Source organism: Nomascus leucogenys, chromosome 21, assembly GCF_006542625.1.
Source record: "Nomascus leucogenys isolate Asia chromosome 21, Asia_NLE_v1, whole genome shotgun sequence".
Classification (NCBI taxonomy): domain Eukaryota; kingdom Metazoa; phylum Chordata; class Mammalia; order Primates; family Hylobatidae; genus Nomascus; species Nomascus leucogenys.
Genome location: NC_044401.1, coordinates 8,814,024 through 8,833,126, shown reverse-complemented (window position 1 = coordinate 8,833,126; position 19,103 = coordinate 8,814,024). Strand labels below are relative to the sequence as shown.

Sequence of the window (19,103 nt, the reverse complement as noted above, 5' to 3'; positions counted from 1 at the left end):
CTAAGCTAACTAAAAATAATTGCCAGTTGCACTTCCAATAAAACAGTATTTTTGGTTAATCAATTCATTAGTATTAGAAAATCAGTTCAAAATTATATTAACGTGTGCACTTACAATTTACAGAGAAAAAGTGCATATATTTATAAATCAAATATAAGCTAAAATATAAATCAAACACTATTACATTCTAATTTGTTAACAATATCCTAGCTGAATTAGGCAAGTTATCAGACTTTACAGTTATTAAAATGCACAAGATATCAGTTCAATTTCTTAACTATATTAGCTCTAGAGTGAAAGAACAATATTGACGCACAGGTTTAACATCTGGGTTATCGTTTTCACAAAATTAATATTCTCAAAATCTGAAGTCAACATAATAAGTGCATAAATTGAACATTTAGTTTTACCTAGGTTACATTTTACTTAGGGGTGGTTTTATTTAACACTAGAAACTTAAAGTCATATGTTTAAAACTTAAATCATTCTTAGACCCAAAACTGAAACCACAAAACCGTTGTCAGAGTAATTATTATATGAGCTAATATCTAACAAATTAATCATTAAGAAAAATTTTCATCATATTGGTGATATTTATACTTGATAAAGTAGAATACAATAGAAATTGACAACCAAGATTAATACTTGTGTTTGGATGGCAAGTATTCTAAGTTACAAACAATACTAAAGGAATGACCATAAGCCCGTCCAAGAAAAACACTTCTATCTATACTACTCTGCCATTTATCATTCCCAAAGTCTGAAGCATATATAGTAATGGTCAGAGTAAACAAGATTTTCTGAAACAGCAAAGCAATTTGTGTGATTTCTCCGTAAGTCATTCAAACACTCCAAAAAGTCTAATTTCAAAATGATGAATTCTCAGGCCAAAGAACTAAATCTTAAAGCATAAAACTGTACATAAAAAAAAAAAAACACCTGTCTTCGTTTCTATCACTTTCTGTTAAGCCCCAGTAACAAATCTGGAAAGATCCAAATGACAAAAACACACACAGAATTTCTTTAGTAACTGTTGTAGCAAGTGTCGTAAGACTAGGAACACAATTATTCCATTCAAATAGTCTATCCTCTAAGTGATTTGACAGTTAAAAAAATAATTAAGACAACGGTGAAAGCATTTTATATTATTTTTTCATATATTTCAAACAACTACAGCTATATAAAAACATGAAGACAACTGCGGTTGATCTCTCTGAGAAATGAAAAGCTAATCTAATACCTACAACAGCCTAAAATAACTCAAAATTTCCAAGCAAAAAAACTCTACCCAATTATGTTTTACTCCCATAAATCATGCAATAAAACTTAACAGATTAAGCTTCTATTCATTCAAAATGTCATGAATTTGAATGATGCAAGCTAATGTTTGCTTTCAAATTTTCAAAAACAAACCCCAAATTACCAGTAATTGAAGAAAATACAGAGACAATGATTAAATTGCTTATGGCACTATTTAAGCTATAAAATTTAAATGTTAGTATATCATTAGCATCTACTAGTAAGCAAGTAGTTAATTCCACCCCAACATTCTCCACTTATATGACATTTGGTACTAAATACATTTTAAAACAAAAAAGTCATCTCTTTTAAACTAGCCTAGAAGTTGCTCCGGTCAGTGAAAATTAGTAGTTTGTACAAGTTACAATCTAAAAGCTGTTTTACTTAACCATACTACAAATTAAGGAAAACAAGAGATGCATTAGGCAGCAGTAGTGTTTTGGTGTGTTGAGAAAGAAAAATGAACGGGGGAAGAAAATAGCTGGAATTTAAAAAAGCTTGATAATAAATAACCAGGGTTTTTATAAGAAAGATATGGTGATTATATGTGTGTGTATAGACAGACAGACAGATAGATAGGCAAGTAACTAGTCATTAAATTCAAAAATATAACTAATTAACCAGTACCTTATTTTCCAGTGTGATCTCTTTAACTGCTTCGGTTATTCCTGTAATACCTATGTAAAATTCGGCAGAAAAGAATAACTAAAATTAAACTGTAAACGACCTATTTACTTATTAAAGTAATATAAAAATGCTGAAAATTCCCACAATTTCTCTGAAATAAGGAGGCAAATAATAGTAGTATCTTTACAAATGAACTCTAATAAGTATAGTCACAATGACACCTCCTCAAATTTTGAAAAACTCATTAATATTTTACCATGAATTACTTTCCTTGTTTGAATCTCTATCACAACACTTTCTCAGAAACAGAACAGTTTGGCCAGGTGCAGTGGATCACGCCTGTAATCCCAATGCTTTGGGAAGCTGAGGCGGGTGGATCATCTGAGGTCGGGAGTTCAAGACCAGCCTAGCCAACATGGAAACCCTGTTTCTATTAAAAATACAAAAATTAGCTCGGCGTGGTGGCGTGTGCCTGTAGTCCCTGCTACTTGGGAGGCTGAGACAGGAGAATCGCTTGGACCCGGGAGGTGGAGGTTGCAGTGAGCCGAAATCACACCATTGCACTCCAGCCTGGGCAACAACAGTGAAACTCCATCTCAGAGAAAAAAAAAAAAAAAAAAAAAGGGAAAGAGAAGAATTTAAAAAACTACAGGACTCGTATGTACATTTTAATTAAACTTGCATTGAAATTTTCTCAAAAAGCTATTAGTTATCTTAATATAGGCTGATTATCCCTTATCTGAAATGCTTGGGACCAGAAGTATTTCTGATTTTTTAAGATTTTGGAATATTTGCATAAATACTTACTGGTCAAGTATCCCTAATACAAAAATTCAAAATGCTCTAACGAGCATTTTATTTGAGCATCATATCAGTGCTCAAGAAGTTTTGGTTTTTGGAACATTTCATTTGGATTTTTGGATTAGGGATACTCAATCTGTTTGTTATTTGCTTCAGAAATGTAGGATACCCAAAGGTAGTAATATCATATCACATTTATATGAGGCTTTCTACTGTTTCCACATCTTATTTAAGCCTTACAATGACTATCCTACGAGGAAGTTACAGTAATAATGTCTTCCTATGAAGAAATGAAGTCACTGGAGAGATGACTTGCTTGAGTGTTATACCCAGTTAAATGATGAAATTGGGATTAAAACCCATACAAGCTAACTTTTGGCTCAATCCTCTTGTACTCCACTGGGCAAATACCTCAAAACCTACTTGTCTCAAAGAAAGCATTAAGCAGGTGGCAGCACCACCAGTCAGCCAGATAACATTTCTACTTCAAAGTACCTGTCAATGTTAACAAAATAGTTTAACAAGGATAAGAAATATAGTAAGACAAGCATCTAAAGTTACTAAAGAAAAACCTAAGTACAGAACATGCTTAGCTCCTTTGTTAATCTTCTAAAATTTTGAGATGTCTGTTCAATATGCCTAAACAAAATAAATAGCTCACTTTCACAAATAAAATAGGTCAAAATCCACAGGTCTAGCACAAAGCTTTTACTTCAGTTTTTCTAGAAATTACTATATAACAGGTACAACTATTTCATAACAGTAAAACCCAAATTTTAACATACAAATTGACCGCGGAACATAAAAACAAAGCGAATCAACCTCTTTAATTTGTCAAAATATAATAAGTAGTATGCCATTAAAACACTTCTAAAAGTAGGATACAGTTAACAAAGAAAAAGAAAGCTCAAATGACTGTAATGAGTAATACTCTAAAGGGTTATGGTAATTAATTTTATGTCAACTTGGCTAGGTTGTGGCACCCAGATGTTTGGTCAAACACCATTCTAGATATTGCTGTGAAGGTATTTTTGAGATGTGATGAACATTTAAATAAGTAGACTGGATAAAGCAAATTACCCTCTACAAGATAGGGGGATATCATCCAATTAGTTGAAGGCCTTATAAGAAAAAGACTGAGGTCCTCCAGAAGAAGGAATTCAGCCTCCAGAATGCTTTAGGACTAAAGCTGCAATATCAACACTCCCTGAATCTCTAGTCTGCCAGTGTGCCCTGCAGAATTCAGACTTGCCAGCCCACATAATCAGATGAGCTAATTACTCTTAAAAACAAAACAAAACAAAAAAAACCTATCTACCTATATCTATACCTATGCAATAGTCCTCGCTTATCTGTGGGAGATACATTCCAAGACCCCCAGAGGGTGTCTGAAAGTACAGATAGTACCAAACCCTACCTACGCTGTACATGACGGTCGACCTCATAACCGAGTTGGCTATTAAGTGACTAATGGCTGGGTAGCATATACAGCATGGATACACTAGACAATGGGATGATTCACCTCTTGGGCAGAACGGAGCAGGATAGCAGGAGATTTTATCATGCTACTCCCAACAGTGGGGGCAAAAATTAAAACTGATGAATTGTTTATTTCTGGAATTTTGCACTTAATATTTTTGGACCATGGTTGACTACGAGTAACTGAAACCACAGAAAGCAATACCTACTCTGTATACATCCTATGGGTTCTGTTTCTCTAGAGAACCATGACTAATACACAAGCTAATAGAAGAAAAAGCCCAGGAAAAGCAAGGAGAAAGCAAGGGAAACTGGGTTGAATAAGGAACAAGTATCTGGCCTCATAAGTCACTAACTTGACATCAAAAACAATGCACAATCAATGGTTCCAGTCAGTCAACAGAGAATTTCCTACTGATGTGTTGACAACATCTTCCAGGCATGGAAAAATCAAAGCAGAAGAGTTAAAAGACTTTCACTACTCAGTGGGGGGGAAAAGAAGGATGATTTTTGAAATTACTTTTAAAAGTTTTTCAATCTGTTATTTCCTTTAGGCTTTGATATAGCACTCGACTCACTAATAAGCCAATAAATTTCAGATCAAGGAGCCCAAGTCCTGAATCTTTGCCTATAACTCCATAAGGAAAGAGATGGCAGCATCCTTTATTCAGAGTAGAGGAGAAACTGACCTAAGAAGGAACTTTTACCTAGGCAGATACTTAGCCCTCTGTCTACTGCAGTGAGTCTCAACTGAAGGCAGCAATTTTTCCCATGGAACATTCAGCAATGTCTGGAGCATTTTTGGTTGTTAAAACTGAGGGATGCTACTGGTATCTAGTGGGTACAGGCCAGAGATACTGGTAAGCATTCTACAATGCACAGAAAATAATTATCCATTCCAAAAAAAGTGCCAAGGTTGAGAAACCCTGTTCTATTACTACTAAGGATATACCTCCTAATCTCTAGGACTCAAAGGGAGAAAAACGTATTTAGTATCATGGACTTAAACTTAGAGCACATTTTCCGTTCCAAAAAACAGTGCCAAGGTTGAGAAACCCTGTTCTATTACTACTACTAACGATATGCCTCCTAATCTCTAGGACTCAAAGAGAGAAAAATTTGTTTTTAGTATCATGGATTTAAACTTAGAGCACATTTTCTTCATCAAAACTAAGTAATAAATGGTAGTTAGCTTCAGCAGCACATGATAATATGCATTTACACAGTTATATAAATATAGTGGCAAAACAGTGCTTTAGGACTTAGAATAAAAAAGTATATTCAGGGTTTCAAATAACTCATAGAAACACTTAGTATGCATACTCAGCATCTCTGACGGTCTTTTTTTTCCCTCTCTTTATTTAGAAACTAAGAAAATAATATTGAGTATTTTCAAATTGCAATGGAAGTAGTAGGTATTATAGAAATTTGGCATACTCTGGCCAGGCGCAGTGGCTCATGCCTGTAATCCCAGCACTTTGGGAGGCCGAGGCGGCCACATGACGAGGTCAAGAGATGGAGACCATCATGACCAACATGGTGAAACCCCATCTCTACTAAAAATACAAAAATTAGCTGGGCATGGGGGTGCGCACCTGTAGTCCCAGCTACTCTGGAGGCTGAGGCAGGAGAATCGCCTGAACCCAGGAGGTGGAGGTTGCAATGAGCAAAGATCGCACTGCTTTCACTCCAGCCTGGCGACAGAGCGAGACTCTGACTCAAAAGAAAAAGAAATAAATTTGGCATACTCTAAAGGCTTCTTTTTTAAAATTTGTCCTCCGGCTTTTTTCATGTAAGTCTATTGGGACAAAACTATGCCTTATGTATCCTCTTTTTTAAATCAAGGCTATTATAAAAGATTGTGAAAGAGTTTAATTTAAACGAAATATATGTCATTCTATTCTCCTCTTACCTGTGTTGTGATATGTATCTACCCATCCGCCATCACCATCATCTTCTTCAATGATAGCTTCCAATTCATCTGAATATTCCATCTGTTTGCACCGCTTATAGCACGGCACTATAAAAAAAAAATGGTAAATACAGTAACTAGCACATAATCTGCTAACCATAAATCCATTAGAAAGAAGAAAGAGCTTAGTCCATAAAATAGGGTGTTTATACCACCAAAATACTAAGTGAATGTTTCACTTTTAAAGGTGATTAAGAGTTACATTCAGCTCACAGACACGTAATTATTTGGCTACATTTACCTTTTCCTAAATTGCTTTGTCAGAAGACAAGTAGAAAAGCTCTATTGGGAATGTTCTATGCATTCCTTTACCATGATGGTCTGTGAAGAACAGCAGGCTGATGTCAGAGATATCATTGTTCAATTTCAGTCTAATGAATAATAATACCTTATTTTAATGGCTTTACTCTCAGAACATGGAGCTACCAGCTATCATATTCAGTGGTGGTAAAGGTGACCTCTTGTTTTCAAGGCTAAAGTAACTTTCAATACAAATTTTATAATTCATATTTAAGTTCCAGTTATTCACAATGGATAAAACAGTTTAAAATTCACCAACCTTCTGATTTTTACTTCTTTATACCATACTGGTAAGTTGTTCATATAGCAAATGTGTCAATTAACAGGTATTATTATTCATAAGCCTAAGATTGGGTAATTATATGGTAAAAGCATTATGGTATAAGGTCAACAAATTGCTTTTTAATCTCCTGATTTTTTTTTTAAACAACCAGGATATAAATCATCAGCCTTTGTAAAAAGAAATATGCTGTAGAAAAGAAAAAACTGCTGTTTTGTACCGTTTACTTTCCCTTTCCTATAATGAGTAAATTGGAACAGAAATCAATGTATTGTTTTGTGCTTAGGAACTATAACAATCTTTTGATGTTGTTTTTAAATTTAACTTCATAAAGAAAACACTACCTGTTTTGGCCAGGCGCGGTGGCTCATGCCTGTAATCCCAGCACTTTGGGAGGCCAAGGTGGGCAGGTCACCTGAGGTCAGGAGTTCGAGAACAGCCTGACCAACATGGCAAAACCCTGTCTCTACTAAAAATACAAAAATTAGCCAGGCGTGGTGGCAGGCCTGTAATCCCAACTACTCGGGAGACTGAGGCAGGAGAATCACTTGAACCTGTGAGCCGAAATCACGCCATTGCACTCTAGCCTGGGCAACAAAGTGAGACTCTGTCTCAAAACAACCAAAAAAACAAACAACAAAAAAAACACTACCTGTTTCAAAATATTTTTGTGTCCTTCAGTGACACAATGAATAATAACATCTTCGGTTCTGGGCTTTTAGATGTCATAGGTAGTATGAATTTCATTTTCCATACAAAATTTCAGTCTAAAGATTAAAATCAAACACCTAGAAAGATTATTATGAAGCCAACTTCAAAAAAATCCACTTAGAAGTCTAACTTTCCTTAGGGCCCTCTTCCTTCATATCTTGACAACTTATATGTTTTTGGCAAAAAGAAATAACAGAAAGAGGAGATAAAACTAAGGAAAAAATTTTCAAGCAATAGAAAACCCAGAGCTTCATTTTAATATACCTCTGTGCAAAATTTATTAATGTGTGCAACATAATTCTTACCATTTTTGGTTACCAAAAATTGTTTGCCTGTTGGTAGGTATGCCTTCACTTTCAATTCTTCCCCTGTAGCCCTTTAAAAACAGTGAAAAGCACCAAAATACAAAATATATTTTAATAGGCAAATATACAGCAGAAAGTATTGCGTATAAATCTCAAAATGACATAATCCATACTTCTCAGAAAACTGGTTTAAAATTGATATGGGAAGGACTCCATTAAGTAATATATGTCAGGGCATGGAAAAAAGCGCAACAATAATCTAAGTGAAATATACTAAGAGATGCAGATAGACCCAAGAGAATTTGGATTAAATATTAGACAAAAGGTAGAATAATATAGAACTATTAAGCAACTATTATGTTTGCCTCTAAACAACAAAATATGCTGCTCCTCAGTGAGTTGTAGCCCACTGTATAATCTCTCACATTTTTAATCCTAAAGTACTGCTGCTCATCTTGAGAACAAGAAAAGGCAGAAAAAAAAGCTGCATGACATTATGTAACAATGTAGGTGGCTGGCAAAAAAAAAAAAATCCCTGTTCCTATCACTGTATTAAAATCAGAACTAAGAGACAAAATATGCTTTGAATCATAAAATGACAATATTAATAATTCTTGAAAACAAAAAACCCTTTTATTGAATGCTTATTAAGTATAGAATTTAAGTCTCCAACATGTTATTTTCAATTAGTCTTCATAACTCTAAATAGTAGAAAATATAAATATCCCATTTTATAGTTAAGTAAACTAAAGATTAAACAGATCAAGTTGCTTATGATCACAAAACTACGTGGCAGAGCAAGGATCAAAGCCAAGTGACTTCAGGGCTCCTACTCTTAAACACTGCTCCCTCTGTGGGTCAGAGCCAACTATCTACAACATTTCTGAGCTGCTCTGGCACCTCTTCTTAAGAATTTGTGGGTCATCTGAAAACTGTGCGAGGTAGAGTGGTATGTGGTGTCTGTCACAAACATATGAGCATAAATTTGGAGTTCTGCTGTCTTTTCAAGCTTCAGTCTAAAGTTCAAACCATAGATCTGGGCAAAAGGTAAAGTCAGGAAATGCCCTAATATTATTTGACAGTGTTCTAGGCTTCTTTTGACTAGTCCCAAGTGTCAAATTCAACAATGTCATGGCAACACCTGAAGTTCTGAGGAAAGAGTTAAAATAAGGTCATGATAGCACTTGTGCACGTGAAGGCATAAGCATGGAAATAACCTGTCTCTAGCGCTGATTTAAAATGGATTTTTCCTTTGGCCCAGCAATTCAGTCAAAAGTGTGGACACTGAAGTGGGGTATAATTGAGTTCTAAGTTACAATAAAAGTATTTACATCACTGTAATTCATAAAATGGAATAAAACTACTAGTACCTGCTAAAAAAAGATCCTATCCATATATACAAGCCCCTACAACAATGCTATAAATCAAATACCTAAACTACTTAATTAAGCTGGTAGAACAAAGAAATCTCAATGAAGAAAATGCTTATCATATTGAAAAAAATCCTAAATCAGTTATTTTCACAAAATGAATATTACTATAAACCTCATTTCCCTATTTGACTTGAAATACATATAAATTATAGACCAGAACCTAGCTAAATATAGTTTTAACAGAAAATCTGGAATACAGAAAAAAAAAACACCTTTATTAAATCAGAGAGCTTCTATGACATGAATTTAATTTTAAATATGGAACAAAAAACACATGTAGGAGAGAAAAATACATAAAAACAAACTTGAAACTTTAGTCTTTTGGTACATAAATAATGGCTTACAAAATAAAGAGTAATTGAAAAAAGCAGTGACAACTGTTTCAGCTACATGGTCATTATTAAAATGCAGGAGAATAACAGGCCAGAGATGAAAAAGAGTTTCAAGCTCTTTAGATATTAAGAAAAACATTATCAATTGGAAACTTATTAATTATAGAATTCCTATCCCCAGTCAAAACTATACCTTTCAACTACAATTGAAAAAAAAAAATTTTAAGAAAAAAGATACATTAAGTGGAAGCACCTATATACAAACAAGGCGATAATTCCAAACAATTCTAGTTTAAATAAAAGTTCTGCCAATATTGCGATCATTTTTTCAGCTACCAGCAGGGAGTCTTTATCATGAGTACTTGAAAGTAATAAAACATTGTTATTATTCAGAATATTTTAAAATATAGATTGTGAAAACTGCTAAATTGCTTATTTTAGTAATTAAAATAAAAGCTATTGAAAAAAATAAAACCTTAAAGCCTCTTAATAGCAGATTTATAGTGAAGGCCTTAAGTGGTATCATAAACCTTTCTTTTAGCTTTAGCTAGTTTTCTAAAGATGGAGCATACTTTTGAACCTAACAGAAAATGTTTATGTCTTATATTTTAAAGAAAATAAAACTGCAAAATCTCTGCATTTATTAATGCCACAAACATGTTCAATAAATTTTGTTAATTTGAAAAAAAAAAAACCTGCTCAAAAAATCTTTTTTTTGATACAGGAGCCTCGCTCTGTCGCCCAGGCTGGAGTGCAGTGGCACCATCTCTGGCTCACTGCAAGCTCTGCCTCCCGGGTTCACGCCATTCTCCTGCCTCAGCCTCCCGAGTAGCTGGGACCACAGACGCCCGCCACCATGCCCAGCTAATTTTTTGTATTTTTAGTAGAGACGGGCTTCACCGTGTTAGCCAGGATGGTCTTGATCTCCTGACCTCGTGATCTGCCAGTCTCAGCCTCCCAAAGTGCTGGGATTACAGGCGTGAGCCAGTGTGCCCCGCCAAAAACCTGATCAAATTTTATTAAACTATTTATTCAAAGAAACAGAAGGTCAGACTTAGATACTATAAAGAAAAGAAATAATAGTAAAGGAAGTAAATGCATTTTTCTCAAGTCCATCATATTGTGCTAACACAGCAAAATAACATAGGTATAACACCCACTTGTTCTTCCTTTATTTTACTTTGAGTATCACTAGGGGCATTGTTTAACAGAAAAATCTGCTGGGGGGGAAAGTTAAACTGGTCATTCTAATTTTCATCCATTAACCTATTTTGCAAATTGCTATAATTCTGAAGCCATGCATTTTACTAATTTTCTATTCTTTACTCAATATTACTTACCATTGCCATGTTGGACAGTGGTGGACTAGGTGATCTCCAGCTGCCACAAACTATTCAGGATTTAGAAGTAATATGAAAAAAAGGAAAAAGAAAAATCAAACATCATTTGATGTGCAAGGTGGCAAAATACCAAACTGATGGCCCTAGGTAACACTGAAATCCAGTAAGCAATTAAAATATAAACAGCACCAAAGCTGCTCTACCAGCTTCAAGATTTATTTTTGATTATGAGTAAACTGCAACGTTTTCTAATGTCTATAAAAAAATTCAAATTAATCTTGGAAGAAAAAACATCAAGTGCTGTTTTTTAACAATTCAGTTTTTATAACTAGATTAATTAATGCCAAAAGCAGTATCATGAAATTGATAAAGGTAAGGCTATCAGATTTAAATTGTCAAAATCCATTTTAAGGATACAAAAATGCAGACAACATTCTTGCCAATGACTGAAAATAAATAAAAACCTGAAAAAAATTACTAAATAGATGCAAGTCTATAATGTAAGTCTACTTTATTATATCACAAGGCACACTTCTTCCTCTTCCTCTTCTTTTATTATTTTTAAAAATTTAAGTAATTTTGAAAGCTTTTTTGCACTTCTAAAAGAGAAATGCAGTGCCAAAACAATGGGAAAAAGTTAGAAGCTTTTTGGTCTCACTCTGAAAACACCTACAAAATTAACAAACTGAATCCTCTAGCAAACCTTAGACTTTCTAAGTGGGCTGAATATTCTACAAGTTTTTGTTTTTCTTCAGAAATAAAAACCAGATTCAGGGAGATAAACTTTAACCATTTGAGAAGTATCAGTTTACACGAACATGAGCTGATCTTACTGGCGAACAGAAATCCTGCTTATTTCTGAGGGCAGAAAATTTAAGTCTGTTAAGCATAACTGCTCTGTCCCAACTCAAGCAGGATGTGCACTGTCAGGCCTCTGAGCCCCAGCTAAGCCATCACATACCCTGTGACCTGCACGTATACATCCAGATGGCCTGAAGCAACTTAAGATCCACAAAAGAAGTGAAAATAGCCTTAACTGATGACATTCCACCATTGTGATTTGTTTCTGCCCCACCCTAATAGATTAGTGTACTTTGTAATCTCCCCCACCCTTAAGAAGGTTCTTTGTAATTCTCCCCACCCTTGAGAATGTATTTGTGGGATCCACCCCCTGCTGGCAAAACACTGCTCCTAACTCCACTGCCTATCCCAAAATCTGTAGGAACTAATGATAATCTCACCATCCTTTGCTCTCTTTCCGGACTCAGCCCACCTGCACCCAGGTGAAGTAAACAGCCTTGTTGTTTACACAAAGCCTGTTTGGTGGTCTCCACACAGACGCGCGTGACACGCATATACTTGCCAAATTACTTCTATTTTTCAATAGCTCTAGCTTAAAATCTTGTATTGTTCATGGGTTTATTACACAGCAAAAAATTACAAAATATTTAATCTCTAATACCTTTCTGAGAAAGTATGTGTATATAAAGTACTCTAGTTTAATTTGAGCATATAATTATATCAAATAAGAATTCTAAGAATAACCTCTTTTAAGATGAAACATTAACAAAACATAGCAACTGGATTCCTGACAGAAACTTTGTTTCTGTTCTTTTACTTCAAATAACCTTATGATTTAAACAGTGTAAGTAAAGACAAAAACCAAAATAAAAACAAGTCTCTTCCCCAAATTTTGAGCACTTGAGGTCATTGCAACCAGATGCTACATTTAGCTCTGTGGTTATCAGGAACTACTTTATTACCATTAAAAGTAATAATTTAACTAAATGAAAGCAAAATAATTACAAATAAAAAATTCTTTCACTGTATTGCCTTGAAGTAACAAGACTAACATTTTATCTCATAGTCCCTATAGCAGTTTCTATTTAAAAACAACAACACTAGGAGGCAAGAAAAACGAAAACAAAACAAAACAAAAAAAACAGACTTGCACTGATAATGAATACATGCGTACATCTGCCCTCATTAGCAATGGCCATCATGACTTGCTTCATGTGTTCAAATGATACAAGATTCAAATTTCTAAATGATCAATATTGCAAATGTTCTCTTGTGATCTTTATTATCAGTATATAATACCCCAACAAGAATCAATATTTACATCTTGGTGGGCAATTCCATTCCTCAAGCTAACCTCAATTAATAGTATTCTACTTAATCAAGTCATACATACATCCAACATTAGATGTTTTTCTTTTTTTTTTTTTTGACAATACTGTATCAGATACTAGCTGCCCCTCTTTTTAAGCACAATACTGCCACACCTCTGAATGAAAACAAAAAGCTGATGTCTGGCAGAAACTCAGAAACAGTAAGAGGAAACAAATGAACAAATCAACTCAGTATATAATATTTACATAAAGCAAATGATGCCTTCTCATTTCCTCCTCCAGGCTCATTCTACTCTAACTCAATCCTGTAATTGTGCTCTATCCCAACCCTGCATTATGTGCTAGACACCCAGCTGGGCTAATTTGGCCTTGAGTTTTTTTAGAGAGGAAAATTCATAAATTGATTGATGTTGCAATTAAGTGTAACAGTTATTTATTCTAGGATGAATTCTTGTTTTGAAACTGCTTGATTCTATCCAATGACCACAGACTTGGATCTCTAACTGCAACTATCTATTCAATGATTAGTCATCTTCACAGAGGAAACAAAACCAGAGTCCAAGAAGAACAGCATACTTCGATCTCCGCTCTTGATAAAGAGCCATGTTCAAATTACACCTCTGTTTGGCAAGAATGTTAATGATATCCTTAAAATCAAAACTTAGTTTTATTTGGCATTTGAGGTAATAAAACCTAAGGCAGAATAGGATCTTTACATAATGTCTAGCCCACAACCATTATTTTATAGATGAGGAAACATGAAGCAGGGGTAGCTTAACTGATTTCCTCATTAGGAGAAATTACGGAAATAGGTCTAGAAGGCAGGTCTCCTAGGTTATTTCCACACTACCATGTGTTTTCACCAAAAATAAAAGACAATTTTAGACAAAAGATCAGTTACGCAAACCATTCTTTTTTTTTTGTCAGACGGAGTCTCGCTCTGTTGCCCAGGCTGGAAAGCAGAGGCGCCATCTCGGCCCACTGCAAGCTCCGCCTCCCGGGTTCACGCCATTCTCCTTCCTCAGCCTCCCGAGTAGCTGAGACTACAGGCGCCCGCCATCACGCCCGGCTAATTTTTTGTATTTTTAGTAGAGACGGGGTTTCGCCCTGTTAGCCTCGTGATCTGCCCGCCTCCGCCTCCTGAAGTGTTGGGATTACAGGCGTGAGCCACCGCGCCCGGCCTGCAAACCATTCTTAAAACTCACAGGGGGCCGGGCGCGGTGGCTCACGCCTGTAATCCCAGCACTTCGGGAGGCCGAGGCGGGCGGATCACGAGGTCAAGAGATCAAGACCATTCTGGCCACAATGGTGAAACCCGGTCTCTAAAAGTACAAAACCTAGCTGGGCATGGTGGCGCTCGCCTGTAGTCCCAGCTACTCGGGAGGCCGAGGCAAGAGAATTGCTTGAACCCGGGAGGCAGAGGCTGCAGTGAGCCAAGATCGTGCCACAACAGAGTGAGACTCTGTCTCAAAAACACTCACAAAGATTTGGAACTAGACAAATTCAATCACAACTGCAAATTGAAAGATCAGTTAATTCTCTACCTTGGACCTTAACAGCAGCAGCCTCATCATACAACAAGGCTTAAAACGTTTGTTTCAAAACAGCGAATAAAGTTCTATTGCCAAAAAGTGGTGTTTTCATTGGCAGAAAAAAAAAAAAATTCAAGCTTAAATTGTCTTTTATTAAGAACAACATAAGTCTGATAAAACCATAATTTCCATAAAATTGGAGCCTGAGAAGGTTTTTATCCCAGTATTTATTTCTTCAGGGACAACAAAATAGAATTCTTAAGAGAAAACAATATCTAAGTAGTCAGCAAAGTTTTTCCAATGAAAAGCATGAAAACTCACATTTGATGTAAGCAGAACCAAGACACCACAAACACTACGAGCTTACTGCACAACAAGTGAAGGATGAGTGACATAGGACTCGTTTCGATCCCTTCTTTCACCCTCATTTCTAAATAAAGAGGAACTACAGAGAAATATGAGAAGTGGCAAACTGACAGGGAAGTTACATCTTTTCTTCTATGGTAAGTAGAAATTCCCATAAATCACAAACAATCATAAAACCTAATTTTACTCAAATCAAAATTAAAGTTCAAGACGTTTTCCTATGAAGCAGAAAAGCCACCTAGTTTAGTATTATTGTAAAATAAAAAGGCTTCAGTGTATCTTCAGCACTCACCTCTTCTGGGGTAATTACACCTGTTTCCTTAAACTTTGATTCCTAAAAAAAGCAGAAAGAAAAACAGTATTATATCATGTTTCACTATCAATTAAATATATTTTGGGGGCAATTATTTGCCTGGTGCCCTTCTAGGCAACAGAGCACATAAACACAAAAAAATTTATCTATCTAATCTATAATCTATCTAATCTACCTATCTACCTATCTCACTGGTATCTATATCTATCTGTTTCACTCACTGGCAATGACCACAGGAATATACAAGTCTAATGTAGGAAACAGGCATGAAAATAATTATAATACTATCGGATCAGTGCTATAATAGAGTAAAGCTCTATGTAGAAACATTTTTTTTTTTTAAGATGGAGTTTTGCTCCTGTTGCCCAGGAGTGCAATGGCGCCATCTCGGCTCACAGCAACCTCCGCCTCCCGGGTTCAAGTGATTCTCTTGCCTCAGCCTCCCCAGTAGCTGGGATTACAGGCATGCGCCAACACAGCCAGCTAATTTTTTTTTTTTTTTTTTTTTGAGACGGAGTCTCGCTCTGTCGCCCAGGCTGGAGTGCAGTGGCGCGATCTCGGCTCACTGCAAGCTCCGCCTCCCGGGTTCACGCCATTCTCCTGCCTCAGCCTCTCCAAGTAGCTGGGACTACAGGCGCCCGCCACCACGCCCGGCTAATTTTTTGTATTTTTAGTAGAGACAGGGTTTCACCGTGGTCTCGATCTCCTGACCTCGTGATCCGCCCACCTCGGCCTCCCAAAGTGCTGGGATTACAAGCGTGAGCCACCGCGCCCGGCCACAGCCAGCTAATTTTTGTGTTTACTATTTAGTAGAGATGGAGTTTCTCCATGTTGGTCAGGCTGGTCTCAAGCTCCCGACCTCAGGAGATCCGCCCACCTCGGCCTCCCAAAGTGCTGGGATTACAGGGGTGAGCCACCGCGCCCAGCCAAGCTCTATGTAGAAACATTCTAAGATTTAAATAAAAATAAAGCCTTACAGTGATTCTGTGAAATGAACAAATATCTTAATTTTACAGCACAGCAAAAATGTCTTAAAGATGTTTAGACATCTTACAATTCAGCCAGTCTTATTTAAACTGAATAATGTTAGAAACCAAATCTAGAAATTATTTAGCATTTTCCCCTAATTCTCATCTCCACCAAGATACTGACACACTATTCTCTAAATTTTTCTAAACTTAAAGTCATATGTAAGATTTTCTGGTACAGTCTACAAAAATGAAAACACTCATTTATAAACATTATTCATTCAACAGATGTTTACTATGTGCCACACTATTTGAGGCAGTGGGAATATTTAGGGGTGAATAACACAAATACAAATTTATTCTTGCCCTCATAAGGAGTTTCAACTCCAGCTGAGGAAGAAAAGCCAAATGGTAATGAATAACATACCATAAAGAAAAATGAAGCTGAGAGGAATCTGTGGGGTGGCTGGGGAAAAATGGCCATTTAAAATAGAATGGTGAGAGAACAAAGACTTCACTGAATAATGACTTCAAAACCTTAAGGAAAGGAACATGCCATAAGGCTGTCAAGTGGGAAGCGCCTTTCAGATAGAGGGAAGAGCACATGCAAAACCCTGAACCAATAGTGTGCTTAAAGGAATAATAAAGAGATCAGGTTAGCTAAAGCAAGAGCAGTCAGGGGATGGAGTAGATGAGATTGGGGCCTCTACCAATTAAGCAGAACCTTAGAGATGATTGCAAGAACTTCAGTGCTTACTGCATGTACATAATCCAAACAAAACATGATTTTTCTTAATTTTCACTTGCTAGGAGAAGGCTATTACTTATTTCCTGAGGATTTTGTTTTTTCTGCGTGCCCTCCCTTATCTAGCAGGCAACTGTAAGGAATCTCTGTAAACAACAGTTTGCACAGGAGTATCAAGGAGACGGTCATTCATTCTTTCCTTTTAACTAAAGACATATACCATACATAGTGACATGCTAACAGTTCCTCTTTTCAGTTTGGCGAGCAAGTATGATGGACTCCTGAAAACATAATTCTACGTCATACATTCTTTATTTGAAAATTATTTTCCAATCTTAGTTTAATTGAATAATCTTAAAATGACTTTCACAGTAAACAAATGTAAGCAAAGCGTTGAAATTCTCATTTTTTTTTTTTTTTTTTGGTATTTTTTAGTAGAGACGGGATTTCGCCAAGTTGGCCAGGCTGGTCTTGAACTCCTGACCTCAGGTGATCCACCACGCCTGGCCTGAAATTCTCATTTATAATCTCTGGTTTATTTCTTACTTGGCCAATAAGTTACTCTTTTAAAAGGAGTTTTACAAAAACGTATTTAAAAAAGTATAGACCTAGTTACTTCCCTTTGTCATGGAAAGGGAGCAAAGCAAAACTCTCCACTATTCTTAGCATATTAGGGTATTTCACCCCCACACTGAGATTGGTACATTCTAACTGAAAGCTTAAAAACAACTAGAAAAAAACCAAAAACTAAGCAAGAACTTCCCATTAATTTACTATTCTTGCTCACTTTTCAGAAAGCAAAAATGAAGTTACAACAAAACACTTACTCCAAAAGAGTTACAAAAGAAAAGCTTGAAGGCAGTTGTAGAAATTTACCTTTGAAAAAAAAAAAATCAGTCACTACTGTAACAACTAATGTGTCACAATTTTTTACTTTAAAAATGCTGTACTGTTGCCAATATATTTTTAAAAATTATACAGCCAGGAGGGTCAAACCGTGCCTTGTTATCACTAATAACCAGCTACGGCTATCTGAAAAGCTTGGGAAAAAGGTTTTGCTCGTTAGATGGGTTCAAGGTTACTGAATGAGATAATGTTGCCAATTTCACCTCGTTTCTCTGAAATCTAAACGAGTTGGGATCCCAGTCACAACTTCCCCACTACAGCGGACTTTCTATGAAACTTAAAGGAAAAGTGACATATGTCAAACACTAAATGCATTTTTTAAAGAGAAGCAAAATCCTTGCTTAAAAAGGCTAAAAGACTTCCAGTGTTTGGATTTAACGTTCTCAATCTACTCAGCCGCCGAACACCCTTCCAACCCGACGTACCCGACCGCGCAGAGTTATGACGGGGGAAGGCAGGAACACGCACAGAGCGTCGCTCCAAGTTTACCCCTGAGGAGTCAGAAAGCCCTAACGAACAGCCGGTTAAGACTACGGGTGGGGGCTGCACGCTTCCCTGTGTCCCGAGCCCTACCGCCTTCCTACACCTTGCCCCGCCGGAGAAGGCGGGGACTCCTGCGGCGCCAGGTCCCTGAAGAGTCGAGCGTGCCTGACAGCCCCTGGCAACCCCGGCCTGGCTTACCTTGAGGACCGGGGTCAGGTACTCAGCCACTTCCAGTGCCTTTCCCTTCACAGTATTAATCACATTCTGCATCCTGGGGCCGGAGTAGCGGCCGGCCCCGCGACAGGATGGAAAGTGCAGCCGGGTTAGGAGCCGGGGAGTCAGAAAATGTCCTCGCTGCCACCGACTCGCATCAGCACCCGGCTGGCGGCACCCGAGGGGACGGGACGCGACGCGACGGGACGGGCGGGACGAGGGGGCGGGGCGGCGGGCACCGCGCGCGAAGACGGGGTGCGCGATCCTCGCGCTCCAGGCACCCCGCGACGGACCAGACCCAGCTGTCACCCAGCCGCGAGGGAGGGCAGCGGGGCCGGGGGGAGACCTGAGGTGAGAAGCGGCCGCACACGCACCCCACGCCCTCTCGGGAGCTGTCTTTCCTCGCTTTGCTTCACTCGCGCCCCTTCCGGCTTCCCCTTCCTTCTCACTCTCTTGCCGTAGCTGCGCCGCCACCGGGGCCTCACGTGACACTGGACTCTCCCGGCACGTGACGTGAGAAAGGCCGGGCTGGGGCGGGAAAAGCCGCTTCTCCCCTCCTTCCGGAA

At 37.3% G+C, this 19,103-nt stretch overlaps 1 protein-coding gene across 2 annotated transcripts in view; it reads right to left on the bottom strand.

Moving 5' to 3' along the window:
• Nucleotides 1-19,024, bottom strand: part of ATG3 (autophagy related 3) — a 28,692-nt gene extending 9,668 nt beyond the window's left edge. For both annotated transcript variants that reach the window (XM_030802253.1, XM_030802254.1), the window contains exons 1-6: nucleotides 18,523-19,024; nucleotides 15,202-15,243; nucleotides 10,880-10,929; nucleotides 7,775-7,845; nucleotides 6,119-6,226; nucleotides 1,927-1,976 (exon numbers count right to left, since the gene is read on the bottom strand). In XM_030802253.1, coding sequence (XP_030658113.1) covers nucleotides 1,927-1,976; nucleotides 6,119-6,226; nucleotides 7,775-7,845; nucleotides 10,880-10,929; nucleotides 15,202-15,243; nucleotides 18,523-18,594 — 393 coding nt within the window. In that variant the 5' untranslated portion in view covers nucleotides 18,595-19,024. The remainder of the gene's footprint in view (nucleotides 1-1,926; nucleotides 1,977-6,118; nucleotides 6,227-7,774; nucleotides 7,846-10,879; nucleotides 10,930-15,201; nucleotides 15,244-18,522) is intronic.
• Nucleotides 19,025-19,103: the final 79 nt, after the last annotated feature.